This window comes from Echinops telfairi, unplaced genomic scaffold (assembly GCF_000313985.2).
Source record: "Echinops telfairi isolate 266 unplaced genomic scaffold, ASM31398v2 ScPeMD7_3;HRSCAF=10, whole genome shotgun sequence".
Lineage (NCBI taxonomy): Eukaryota > Metazoa > Chordata > Mammalia > Afrosoricida > Tenrecidae > Echinops > Echinops telfairi.
Genome location: NW_022103899.1, coordinates 26,340,855 through 26,354,546, shown reverse-complemented (window position 1 = coordinate 26,354,546; position 13,692 = coordinate 26,340,855). Strand labels below are relative to the sequence as shown.

At 44.8% G+C, this 13,692-nt stretch overlaps 1 protein-coding gene across 1 annotated transcript in view; it reads right to left on the bottom strand.

Annotated features, from left to right (window-relative positions):
- Positions 1 to 13,692, bottom strand: part of AOX1 (aldehyde oxidase 1) — a 105,095-nt gene that overhangs the window by 36,934 nt on the left and 54,469 nt on the right. Inside the window, exons 17-23 of the mRNA XM_013004345.3 lie at positions 11,698 to 11,867; positions 10,713 to 10,839; positions 7,720 to 7,842; positions 6,018 to 6,114; positions 3,152 to 3,276; positions 900 to 1,033; positions 292 to 379 (exon numbers count right to left, since the gene is read on the bottom strand). Of these exons, the coding sequence (XP_012859799.2) occupies positions 292 to 379; positions 900 to 1,033; positions 3,152 to 3,276; positions 6,018 to 6,114; positions 7,720 to 7,842; positions 10,713 to 10,839; positions 11,698 to 11,867 (864 nt within the window). The remainder of the gene's footprint in view (positions 1 to 291; positions 380 to 899; positions 1,034 to 3,151; positions 3,277 to 6,017; positions 6,115 to 7,719; positions 7,843 to 10,712; positions 10,840 to 11,697; positions 11,868 to 13,692) is intronic.

Here is a 13,692-nt window from a genome sequence, read left to right as displayed (position 1 = left end):
TTCATGAACACACACATACAAAGTCTCCAGTGCTTCATGCCCTAGCAGCTCACACCGGTTAGCGCTGTTCCACAGCTGACATCTTGAAGCGAAGCACAACCACTTCAGGGAGCTCGTCAGTGAGGACGCCGCACGCGGACGGAGACGAAGTGGAGCAGCAGCACTGTGCTGATCTGATCACTTTGATTCAAGACGTGAGGGTCACCCAAACTTTTTGCTTCAAGCTGTCCTGCATTTATGGCACGTTCTGTTTTCCACGTCCACCATTTCCCCGCTTCTTCTCTTACTCACTCTGTACTTTCCAAGGTAAGGGTGGCGACCTCCAGTTATTAACATGTCCTCTCCTCGTTCCAGAACGCAGCGGACTGCACGACCGAGTCTAAAACGGGGGGCGGGGGGCAAGAGAAGTCACCTCTTTCACCAAGTCTGCTGGGAGTCTCCGGGATTTAGCTAACTTCCACTGAGCTCAAGGAGAGTCTGCACATCACCAAACGGAGCCCCGCGCCCCCCCTCCGCCTCCCACCTTCCCACCCCCCCACCGGCTGTGCTGATCTCAGGCAGACACTGGGGTTTCCCCTCTGTTGGAGTCAGGGCACCCAAGAGCCTCCTTCCCATGAGCAAATGCCCTGCGATGTGCCTGCGCTTCAGGGAGATCCTATGTTTTTCTTGTGCCTGTTGTTCTTTCTAGCAATCCATTCTCATTTGGGTTCTTATCGTATGTAGTTGGATGACATAAGAGAAAGATACTATAATAAGCTAGTAGCTTCCTTGTACATTGATCCATTGTATTTGATTTCAGCTAATCTTGGCCCACACGCATCCTCATTGGTCCTGATGTTGAGAATTTTTCCGTGGCCTGCCTTTCTTTTGAGCCTGCTTAATAGGTTTGCTCCACTTACTTGTTGGCGGCAAAGGCGGTGATGGCTGCCAAGATGCCGGTTTTCATTACCTTCCCCCCAAACGCCCCGCCAACACGCCGCACATGGCACATGACCTTGTGAGCTGGGACCTTCAGGGTTGAGGCAACTATAGCCTGTGAATGTGAAGAGTTCTCATTAATCTGATCCATCTTCAGCAAGGACTTAATTTAGAGAACCATGGTCCTTGACAACAACAACAAAACATCTCCTGATAAGGAAGTGCGCTAGCACAGCCCTGTTTGAATCTTTAATGCTGTGGGCCAGGGCTTGGCACACTTTCGAGGAAGAGGAGACAATCCTGTCCTCCAGTGATTTAAAGATGATTCGAGAGCTATAAGTATACTCTCACAAACAAATGAAATCACCATGATCTGAGTAACATCCTTTAAATGAAACTGGCATAATTTTATTTTCATTTTCAATTTTACTTCAGAGCCACAGGTATGGACCGAAAGAGCCACATGGGGCTCAAGCGCCACGGTGGGCAGCCCCTGTTGTAGATGACACATTTCCAGAAACCTCTACATGCCGATCTCAGCAGTATTTGGTTACAATGACATCACGCAAACGACTGTCAATATTAAGCAGACTTTTCGATGACTGTAAGGCATCCTGGTACCATAATGGTTATGGGCTTGGCTGCTAGTCCAGGATGTGGACCCTTGAAACCATCAATCCCAGTTCGCATCACACACCCCACTGAAGAGAAGCCATTCCAGTCACCTTAGCAGGAGTCAATTCAATGCCTGACCCATAAGTGATGTTGCAAAATGTCTGACCGGCCCTTGGTAGAAGTAGGTTCTCCACCCCGAACAAACCAAAATATTGAATCCACCACGTAAGACCAAAGATCAAATGATCCGCTCGCACAATGACAGCCTTGAGCACTCTATGGGGTAGTTCTACTCTCCTGTAGGGTTCTGGAAGACAGAGTCAACTTGATGGTGCAAAATCCCCCAACGTTTCAATACCAACAAGATATGCTTGTGCTAATAGTTTTATTTTCCCCATAAATCCCACCCAAACCCTTCCTGCTGTTGTAGGGATGGCTGTGGGCTGATGAGTAGCTTTCATTGATCTGATGGTGATCTCATGGTGATCTGCTGAGCCAGAGACAACACAGAACTGTCCCAACAAGGGTTTGGGGCTCCAGTCTTTAGTGGAGCAGATTGTTGGGTCTTCTGCCCATGGAATCTTTGGGTGGCTTATAGCCACCAGCTGTTCAGTTAGTAGCCCAGGACTGAACCATCGTCATGACCAGGGCACACTAGACCCTAGGGATCTCGTTCTTGACGCTGTGAGATCTCGTGACCTCCCATACCTCTCCCAGACTGGCCCTTCCCCCTGTTTTCTACTGGGTCCCCCGAGAATGAGTGATTCTCATTTCCTGCTTGATTTCTGTTCAAGGTGACCAGGTGGTCTTCCCTGAAGATAGCCTTTCTCTTCTTTGTCAGCCTGAGGTTTAGAGATCATTTGATCGAACACACTGTTCCAGATGAGGAGCTCCAGAAAGATGACGTGATGGACCCACGGTCACACAGCGAGCAAGGAGCAGAACAGGACTGGAATGATGTTCCCTCAGTTCCCCCTCATGTTCCACCTCCTAAACGGCCCCATTCCCACCCTCACACCCACATTGTTCAGTCAGTACGCTAGCGCTTATGACCCACTGAATCCAGCGCCCTTTTCTACCCTGTCTCCCCAATATTCACTCTGATGCTCATACCTAGCCTCCCCTCCAAGCATCCTCATTCCCACCCGGGCAATCTTACTGTTGTTGCTGTTTTTTGAAATGCATGTTGCTTAGTATACAAGCCATGGCACCCACTCTTCCAGGCGCACATACGTCCGAGTTACAGAGTGGATGAAATGAATTAGAGTTGCAGAGTGGATGAAATGAATGGTGCTTGATTTTGCCTGAAAATGGTCTTACTCTCACGATAAATCCAAACCCCTGACTTCTTCATAGGCCTTCCTGGGTGATTCTAGCCCTCAGAAAATCTACTTTCTCTTATTTTTACACCCATGTAGACCTGGACTTTGTAGATTCTCCCCCAAGTTGCATCCTGTCTCTTACTGTCTCCTAGCTGCTTCATGTGCACGAGTCACTGTAGGTTTTAGAGGGCAGGCTTCTCTGCTTTTTAAGAGCAGAGCAAAAGCCATGCAGGTCCACTGACACCACAATTGATTTTAATGTCACAGGGCCTTATTTTAGTCACACTCCACATTACCTGTACGTATTTGGGAAACTGTGTGGAGACATAAACATCCACTTCTTGGTCCTCTCCTTTGGGAACCACAAGCATGCTTTGAGTTTCCATATAGAAATGTTCTTGACCTCCCATATGTACCTCACCTGTCAAAGAAAAATACACCTGAGACCCAGAAGCAGTCAGCGGGAAAATGCCGCGCCCACCTCGCCAGCTGTTATCCTGTTAACTGTAGGCTGATGGTTGCACCTAGCAATTTGGTCACTTACTGCGTGCTCTCTACCAGGCTCTCGGGTAGACACGTATGTGTGGGGGTGGGGGTGGGGGTGGGGGGCGGCTTTGAATAGTTTGTGAGCAGTATCTGAGAAAACTACATTAAAGCTGGAGAGAGAAAAAGGATCATACAGAAAGGTAAAGGAAGGGTTATATACTCAAGCCATTATTTTGTAACTCCATTTTTCCATGAACTTTTTGAAGCCCTCCCCATATTATCTTCATGATAGAACTTTGAGATCGACATTATTTGATCCCGATCATTTTAACGCATGGAAACTGAGCACTGAGAAGTGCCATGCCAAAGTCACACAACCAATAAGGCATGATACCAACACGTGCTGGCGGTTGAAAGTACAAGATGTCTTTCACACAGTTTCCAGATAACATCCAGTTGGCCGTGATCAGTTTCAGTTTTAACACACACATGGTGCTAAGATACATGATGAGCTTGAAGCTCTGGTAGTTGGAGTGACTGGTTACATATTGCACAAATGGGCTCTGTGTGTGCGTGTTCGGGGGTGCTGTGTCTACAGATCTTCCTGTGCTTGGCAGCAGGATGGGAGCAAAAGGTTAGGGCAAGGGGTGGTAGTTTCTACTATGCAGACAATCCCAGACCCCACTCTGAGTCTGGAGAGGGTTGTCCCAGGCATCTCCGTCCTCACCAGCACATGTCTATAAGACCTTGCGTGGCAGGCATGACAGGACAGTTTCCACAGCACCGATGACATCTATGACAGGAGAAAACCATGGGGGAAGCGGGGGTTAAGGTTTGCTTATATACGTGGACATTAATTTAACTGCATTCTGACTGAGAGGGCGTTCATCTGCCATGGATTTGTGCTCCCTTTGCCCATGGATCAATGGGAGTTGTCAACCCTAACCCCAAGGCTTGTGGTTCGAATCCCCTTTGAGAATCAGCTTTGTCATGTTAATGTGACAGTAGCAGCATAGGGCGTGTCTTGAATCAATCTCTGTTGAAATACAAAAGAGCAGATGAAAAGAGCACAGATGGGGAAATTCGGATGCCAGGTCCCATGAAGATCACCATGCTCTCCAAGGAGCAGAAATGGCAGAGACAAGCACTTTCCTGACACCCCCCCCCCAGGCCCCCAAGCCCTCAGAGAGAGGAAGCCTTCCCCTAGATCCGGGCCCTGAATTCCGATTTCTAGCTTCCTGTGAGAGAGTACATTTCTTTTTGCTAAAGTCACTTACTTGTGGATTTTCGTTATAGCAGCACTTGATAACTAACACATTATCCAACTCGCTGAATCTGTCAGCACTGATAGAAGTGCAAGTTAAAAGGGGTGAATTTTACTGTAGGTGAATTAAATATTTTTTAATTCTAAAAATTTTATATTATTAGTTTATATTAATAAATAGGTAGACAGATATAGAAACATAGGCACTGGGTGTTTCCTAGTTCTGTTCAAAAAGAGTTTGAGTTGAAGAATGAGAAAATGTCAAACAAGCTCAAATTACAGGGCCTTTGACCAAACCAGTGGGCTGTACTTTTCCGAAGGCAAGGTCATGAAGACAAAGGCAGGATGTGTGATCCTGGACTGGATTCTGAGCAGGATAAAGACTATCTTTTTGCTATAAAGTATATTATTGAGACAGTTGGCAAAACTTGAAAAAAATCTGTAGACTAGGTAACAGCATGTCAATGTTAATGGTCTGATTTTAGTAAGTATATGTTCATGTGAGAGAATATTCTTGCTCTTGGGAAATAAACATGGCCATATCTAGGTAAAGAAGCATTTAGTCTACAAGTTACTCTCAAATGGGCCAGGGGAAAAGATTAATAAAGCAAGTATAAAAATGTTCACAATTGGGGAATCTGGGTGAAGGGAATTACAGGAATTTTTTGTTTTGTTCTGTTTCTGCAACTGTTTTTGGGGTTTTTTTTTCAAGTTTAAAACGAGTTCCAAATTAAAAGTTTTAAGAGTTGTACTGGAACCCTAGAATCAACTATTTTCTAAGAGGTAATTTAATTTTAATTAATGAAGGAAAAACACCTGGAAGAAGGAAAGGAGAGAAGGAGGAAGGGGTGGGAATAGAGAAAGGACTCAAAAGAGGAAAGACAGGCTTTAGAATCCTCAAAGGCCGTCGATTTGGCATTCAACATAGTCATCCAGCAGCTGCGAATGATCTCAAACATGCTCCTTAAACACCTGGGCCTCAATTTCAGAGTGAGATAATAACACTTCCCCCTGCAGGGATACAGGGTTGTGTAGAGTAGGAAATACAGGTGTGTGTGTGTTGTGTGTGTGTGTGTGTGTGTGTTGTGTGTGTTGTGTGTGTGTGATATATAGAAGACTACATCTATAACAACCAGGCAACCGCCGTCTAGACCAGACAGGTAGCCAGTGTCTGAGGTTGCTATGGGCAAGGCACATCCTCATCCTTCCACTCTGCCTCTCTGGATAAAGCTTTTGTGAATGAGAGATGCTTGTCTCTAAAGAGCAATACCCTCCCGTCCCCAGGCTGCTAGATGATTTCTCAAATACAAAGGTAGCATTAAGATAGACATGCTTAAGTAACATTAAACTTGACATGCTTACAAGGCTTACAAGGTTGTTGCCTGTCCCAGTCTCACCTCAGATAACTTTACCTTCGAGAATTTGGTCAACCATTTTAAATGCTTCATCCACATTTCCGCATTCCAATTTTCTTTCTGATTCAAAGAAGGAGTTGTGTTGTATAGCTTCCTAGAGAGAAAACCAGAAAGCAAGGTAATAGTGACAAGAGACCCCTGAGCTGAGGCAGCATTTCCCTTGCCACCCTGGAATCCCATGCTCTTCCAACCCAACACCAGACCAAGACGCCAGACAGAACCCCACGCTCACCCCGGCAAGGAGCAAACACATGTCCATTTAAGTCCCAAAACAGAGTGCTCAGCAAAACTGGAATCTTGTCAATTCATGCTGCTTTCCCAACATTCACTGAGACTTTCTACGGTACATTACAAGAACCGAAGAAATTCATGCAAAATGACATCATGCTACACTAACTTGATGATGACTGATAATCTTTGTATGTTCCTGACTTCTCTCTAGAAAATAGAATGGAAAATGCATTTCTCAATTGGTTTAAGTCAACAAGCGACCTCTATGTGGTCTATCTCTCCTATTCATTTAAGTTCTGCATTAAAGACTATAAAAATCTTATCTCCAATAGTGACTTCATAGAGAGTATCATTTGTATCCTTGTGTACCTGAGAGATTCTGGGAGTAGGAAGCAGATCAGCACAGAGACTGACAGCATGTGTCCACCTGTCCTGGACATTGTAGATTGCACATCAAGCACCCGTCTACCTTTGCCTTCCAAACGATGCCAGGTTTCTGCTTAGGTCCTGACCACTCCCCAGCACCGAGACATTTGACCCTTCAGCAATAACCAACACCCCCTCCATTACTCTGGACAGCCAGTCATTCGCAAGTAGACATGTGAGTGGCCTGGATTAGGCTGAAAATTGTCTACCAAGGTTTAGAGCTTGAATGTTGGAACAGCAGTGTGCTCTCCTGCCCCATTAGACACATATAACGGATGACTGCCTGCCATCTGCGACCCCAGGAAACCAATTGAGAATAAAGCTTCAATTGTAGGCAGCAAAGAAGCCAGGCTAAGGGCAACCAGGTCTTTGGTGCCATGACTCATGCTCACATAGGTTGAGGCCAATAAAACTCACGGCCGTCAAGTTGATTCAGACCCATAGTGACTCCAAGGGACAGGGTAGAAGTGCCCTTGGGTTTCCAAGACTGTGATCCTTTATGGAAGTAGAAAGCGCCATCTTTCTCCCATGGCTTTTTAAAACTGCTGACCTTGCTGTTAGCAGCCCAGCACACAACCCACTGTACCACCAGGGAGGCCAATCATTCAGAAGCCAGGTTGAACCGGATGTTCATGTTTCTGTAGTCAAGTATTTCAACTCTTTCATGACCCATGGGATATCTAATGCAATCTATATGTTTTCACCTTTGGGGTTCTGTGCGAAGCTGAGCGTTTAGTTTGTGCTTCAGTCTGATGGGGTTGCACCTAACTATGTGAATCTGAAGAAATGGGCTCATCCCACCAACCTCAGCAACTGTGACTTCTCAAAACATATGTGTCTCACTGATTTGATCAACAACCACATTATCTCAAAGAAAAACTTGCTTTCCATGTCACTCGAAATGCCCTCCATTACGGAAAATATGTGATTTCAACAAAATATTCAAAGCAGAGAATCACTTGGTCTTTAAAGGGTGAGCTGATAACTCTGCTTCTATTTGCTCCTCTTGCCCCTGAATTAGCACCACCATAGACCTGGTTACCTCGATGGTTAGGATCAGTGGCTCCAAATCTTGGTAAACAATCTTCACTCGCTTAGCGGCTTGCTGTGCGTGGACCTTGGATTCGGCGATCACAGCGCAGACCAGCTGACCCACACAAAGTACCTGCAACACAGAAGGCAGGCAGGCACACAGTAGGTCCTCTTCTCAGATTCCGCTTCTTCCTCCCTCCCAGCACAGAGCTGCACGCACGGCAGATGACCCACATTCCTGCCTGTCTGCATGTCTCAGAGCCTAAGCAATACAGGCTTTGGTCGGGCTCAGGCATTTGTCAGAGGTGGCAGGCTGACTGCAGGCCCTGCAGGAGATGCAGCTATTGGAGCTTTACTATTGCCAGTGATGGTGCTGTCTCGAGGCAGCAGGCTCAGCCTGCAGGCCAAGTTAGCAGGGCTGCTGAAGGGCCAGCTGCTCTAGGACAGCCCGTCACATGACCACACCATTGTAAGAGAGTCAGTGTTCTCTGTGGAGAGGAGGATCGGGAGGTCACAGCCCATCTGATCTGCAGCGGAGGGAGGAAGAGCAGGCGTGTCTTTGGAAAGGGAGTTCTTGCATGCTAGCACATACTGCTAATGAGCGGCTGTTGAGGTGACCGCCAGCTCGGAGTGACCCTAGACTAAGGTGACCAGACGTCCCACTTTTGGTGGGACAGTCCAGATTTTTAACAATTTTTCCCGTGTCCCACGGGGTTTTAAAAAAGTCCCGATTTTTGGAAATGATGCACGACAAGCTAGGGTATATGGTTTTCGGCTGCCATGTGGCTATTTCGCCAGGATATGAGTTTTATCAATGGTGTCCCCCTTTGGTCCCGATTTACCGATGTTAAAATCTGTTCACCTTACCCTAGACACAAAGAAATCAAAGGTCCTCTACTCCTGCACTATGCTCGTGATCGGCCATAAATTGGAGTGTGTCTCACGACAACAGAGGGCAGAGCATGGGTTTTGTGAAGACACACAGCAGGAACCAGTAATGCGCATGCACAGAGCATCCTTTCCCAGAGGAGAAGGGCGGGCAGCCAGCATCACTGCACCTGCAGGTGCCGCAGCTGCCCAAGGAATTCACCAGGGACCAGGGCAGAATGCTAGAGGGAAATGGGGTTTTAAGGGATGAGATGCATTGGCGGCTGACTCAGTGGCCCGACGTACAAAGGAATGGAAGGTCCCCTGCCCCTGTACTGTGCTCAGGGTGAGTCATAACTCAGACAGTCGTGCTCCATAAGGTTTTCACTGACTGCCTTTTGGAAGTCAATTGACTGGCCTTTCTTTCTAGTCTGTCTTGATCTGGAAGTTCCATTGAAACCTGTTTTGCATCCTAGCAACCTACACACCTCTACTGCCAGACAGGTGGCAGCTGTGCATGAGATGGACGTTGACTGGCTAACAAATCCAGTCTTGTCCCATGGAAGGTGAGACTTCTACCCTTTAACTGCAGCTGCCCCTAAACCAGGGTTGAGAGAGGCCGAGCCAAGAAGACAGCACCGCCACTGTTTGTCTCCCCTCCCTTCGCCATGATCACAATGTAACCAGATGTAACAAGTTATGTCCAAACGTTTGCTTCAAACTATTCAACATGAGCTGATGGTAGTTTTATAATCAGGAGGAAAACATTTGTATTGAGCCCCTACATGTGTTAAGCCTCCATTCCCTCAGTTAATTGACCACAGATGTGATTAGTCTTGTCCTCAGTGCATTGGAAAGTTGATTACTGCAGATATAACCACTTGCCACCACCTCCTCGCCCACCTGCCCCCATGGAGTCATAGTGGCCCTATCGGATAGGCCAGACTGCCTCCTGGGGCTTTCTGAGACTCGAATTCTTTGTGGGAGTAGAAAACCTTGTCTTTCTCCCTTGGAGCATCTGGTGGTTTAGAACTGCTGGCATTGTAGTTAGCAGCCCAACACATTAAACGCCCCCTCACACCAACCACCACCACCAGAGATGCAGATAGAGTTAAATTTTAACATCTTACCATTTCTTTCCCCTTCTGACCCACTTTTAACTTGTCCTACTTTGTATTAATTTCTGTTTTCTTCTGGATTGAGTTGTTCTGTGTGTTATTTTGTTGTTGGGATCTTTGTGTATGTTTTTCTTTATGTGAAATTCAGGACAGGTAATTCATAGAGACAAAACACTCAACTGAGAAACCTGAGTTACTCAGGAAACCTCTTGAATACTATACTGCCCATGTTGAATTTTCTGATAACTTAAGAAACAGTAAGCAAAGTTTTAATGATTTTACACATTTATCTGGCAAAACATGCTAGCATCTGTTCCTCTACTCATTTATCCTGTGTTGTGGGAAGCAGGCTCCTGAGAAGTCAGACACGGACTCAAGACATTTTACAAAGGAGGGGGATGTATGAGATACAGAAAAAATAAGCTTGATACAAGGCAGAAAGTACAGTAATTGTCTACTTTGTCTTCTCTTCTAAACTCGAAGCTCCATGAGGGCAGTGACCACATCCACATACAATGACCTGCCCCGTCAGGCACTCCTTTTCTGAAAAGCCTGTTGAATGAGTAGCATGATGAATGGATACATCTAAGTGAGCACAAATGCAGCAAAGAGGCCTTCTGGATGAAGGAAAACTTCAAGATGAAGATATGACTTAAACTTAGGCTTGGACTTTGGATACACTGAAACCAGGGTGATGGGAAGAGATTTTCTGGGAGGGATCAGCCAATCAAGGTTACCCGTATTCTCTCTTCCTGCATCTTTCGTACTTGTTAGGATTGTACTCTCTTACTATGCAGAAATATGAGACACCAAAGTTATTTTTAATATAGTCAACTTCTTCATGTGTGCTGAAAATGAATATATTTGACTTTGTTCAATATTAGAATATAGCATCATGGAAAGAATCTTGGAATGTTTTATGATGTGTCTGTCAATGCTAAATGCTATCTTTAAAAAAAAATTGAAGCATCATTAACCAAGGCAATGGTTTTAAAGCAAACAAACAAAAATGAAGTACTTCATCTCTGGCCAGGAGTTTCTCAGCTTCAGTCCAGAAACAAAAGGAGTTTACACCATGAAGGTCTTCTGCGGTCACGATGTCCACCACACCTGGCATGCTGAGTGCTGCTGAGAGGTCCATGCACCTAGGTAAGGACACAAAGAGTTGGGTGCCTCCAAGCAGCCACCCCACCCAATGACCACTGACACTGACACATTTAGAGTATGAGACATGAGAGAGGGGAGATATGTCAAGGCAGTGCTCCGATAGATCTCTGGGATGGTGAAGTTATCATACGGAGGTTCACCCTGGAATAGCTCTTACATGTCACTACCTTTTCACTTCTAGCCTGCGTTGGACATCTCCAACAAACAGCTTGCCTACAAAACATTATTTTTTAGTAGAGGGAAAACAAGAGATAGGTGCCTGTTGTCAATAGTGTAACTGGGAGTTAAATGATTAAAGCAATCATTCACTTGTGTTGGGTAAGAATGTCATCAGTTACTGTGGTAGTTATATAATCTATTGTCACTTTGAGACCTAAGAGTGAAGGGGTGGAGGTTAGCCTGTCAATCAGGTTACAGCTTGATGACCTCATTTGTAGGTGCTAAACAGATAAATAGCTCCCTGGAGGTGGGAATATGCTCAGTCCCTGTGAGACATTACTGACCACGAGCCTGATGGAGCTACACTAATGCAGCCAGAGCCCTGGGAGCTGGAGGAGCCACTTGGAGATCCAGGCCAGTGCTGAGATGCTTGTACCACCACTGGATCCACAAGACTTTCCACCCACTGGCCTGTGATCTTCCTGCATTCAGCATTATTGCATGGCTGCGTGAATCTAAAGAGGAATTTATGGATTAGAATTGGACATATGAGCTAATATTGGACGTATGGACTTGATCTAGATTGGGCTGGGATGTTTTCTCAATATTCAATTGCTCTTGTATATAAAGCTAGTATATAGTCTGGGTATATTGTCTACTCGGACTAACACACTTACATAATCTTAGCATGAGCTCTTGAACTGGTTACGAAAGTCAAGAACAGTTCCTGGTCCACCGCAGGCATGTCATCACAGTAGATGGCTTCACCTGTAGCATGTTTAATACCAGACAAATGCATGATGGGATGGCCAACTGGGTCTTGGGGAAGTTGTCTTGGGTCCACACTCTATTTAATAAATATCAAAAACATAATTTTTGTATTTCTATAAGGAGAGTGGAAATAATCATATTATACATATTGCCTGTAAAAGGGAAACTATACAATTTACACCTAAACCAGAGCACTTTTGAGAATGAATTATTACACATCAGGACAATAAGCTTCAACTGAGATCCCAAGCAAACTGGAATGCATGGACATGCTAAACATAACATATTTTTTTTGCATATTTAAGTACTGATTATAATATCTCTTATGGACATTTATGGTATGTATATAAACAAATATAAATCCTAATAATACACAATTATGTCCTCTTGCTAAAGTTAATGTATTTACAGAAATCTTTTTATCACAATTGTCATGAGATAGATATATGTATGTATACTCATATGTGTATGAGTATACACACATATATTGTTTTCCAAACAGTATAATGGCATTGTAACTGTGTTTATAGGAAATATTGAGGACAACTAGAACAGCATATTTCTTTTTTCTAAATTTTGAGTAGGGACATCTAAGAGGTAACTGGCAAGATTCATAGTTTAAACAAACCTTAATATGATTAAACTATTGAATTGTAGGATATGTGAATTATATGCCAATGAAACTGCTAAAAAAAGAAATGGAAAAGGAAAACAAACAACAATGGAGACAGAAGTAGGTACAACTTGAGCAATAATTCACTGTTTTCTTTTCTTACAGAAAGTTCTGGTTCAAAAGCAAATGTGTTCCATTAATTAAAGCAGAGAAGAATAATCATACTGTCCCCCTCTAGATCTCAAATATGAAAGTTGGTAGGTCTCTTAGTTGAGTGGGTGCTATGAATTGAATTGTATAAGTAAATCTATTTATTGTGTAAATAAGAATCTTAGAAAATGTTATCGGTTAATATAAAGTCTTATCAGAGGTCATATCTGAGTGGTGCCCTACAGGAGAAGAAAAGAAACCGAGGAACTGAAGATATGATACGTGACCATGTGACAACACAGTTCTACAGAAGCCACATGCCACGCAATGCCTGAACTTACCAGCAGTAGGAAAGAGGAGTAGAACACACTCTCCCTCAATGAGTAAAAGGCATGAACATGGCCAACATCCTGATCTTGAACTCCCAGCCTCTAGAACTGTGACACAATATATTTCTGTTCTGATAAATCATCTAGTTTGTGATAGTTTGTTATAGCAGCCCTATGAATCTAATGCAGTAGATGCTGGGAGAAGAATTTTGAAGATACGAGAAAAGAAGGAGAAAGGGCTATAAGATGTAGCTGAAGCTCAGAGTCCAAGGTTAAGGCTGTAGCTGCAAAGCGGTTGCTGATGGGAGGATAGCAGGCACATGGCTTCTCTCTAAAAAGACACAGTAGCTGTTGGACTGGGAGCTCTGCCTGAGAGCAGGCAACTCCAGCCACAACTCAGTCAGCATTATGTTTTCTATGAAGGTCAACACCAGATTTCTCTGGAAGATTAGAAAGGGAGAAGCATGCAGCCAGGCCAGCCCTAGCACAGACAGCAGACAGATAGCTGATGAGATGGACAGGGAGGAGGTCCCATGCGCTCTCAACTGTATGACAGGAGGTCCAGAGAAAGCTACAGAAGCCTCCCTTGCCTGCCCCTCCTCACACTGCTCCCTGCATCACCATCTGGTCCTGGATTCGCCAGGAACTCCTTCCCTGGCCCGAGCTTCCCAGCACTGGGTTCCACTATGCAACAAGATAAAGAGAAAGCAACTTCAACACCAATAGTGAATGCTAACTAGTAAAAAGTAACAGACGACCCTTATTTCTGAAACAGCATCCTGTAAGGCATCTCAGCAAGAAAAACTAAC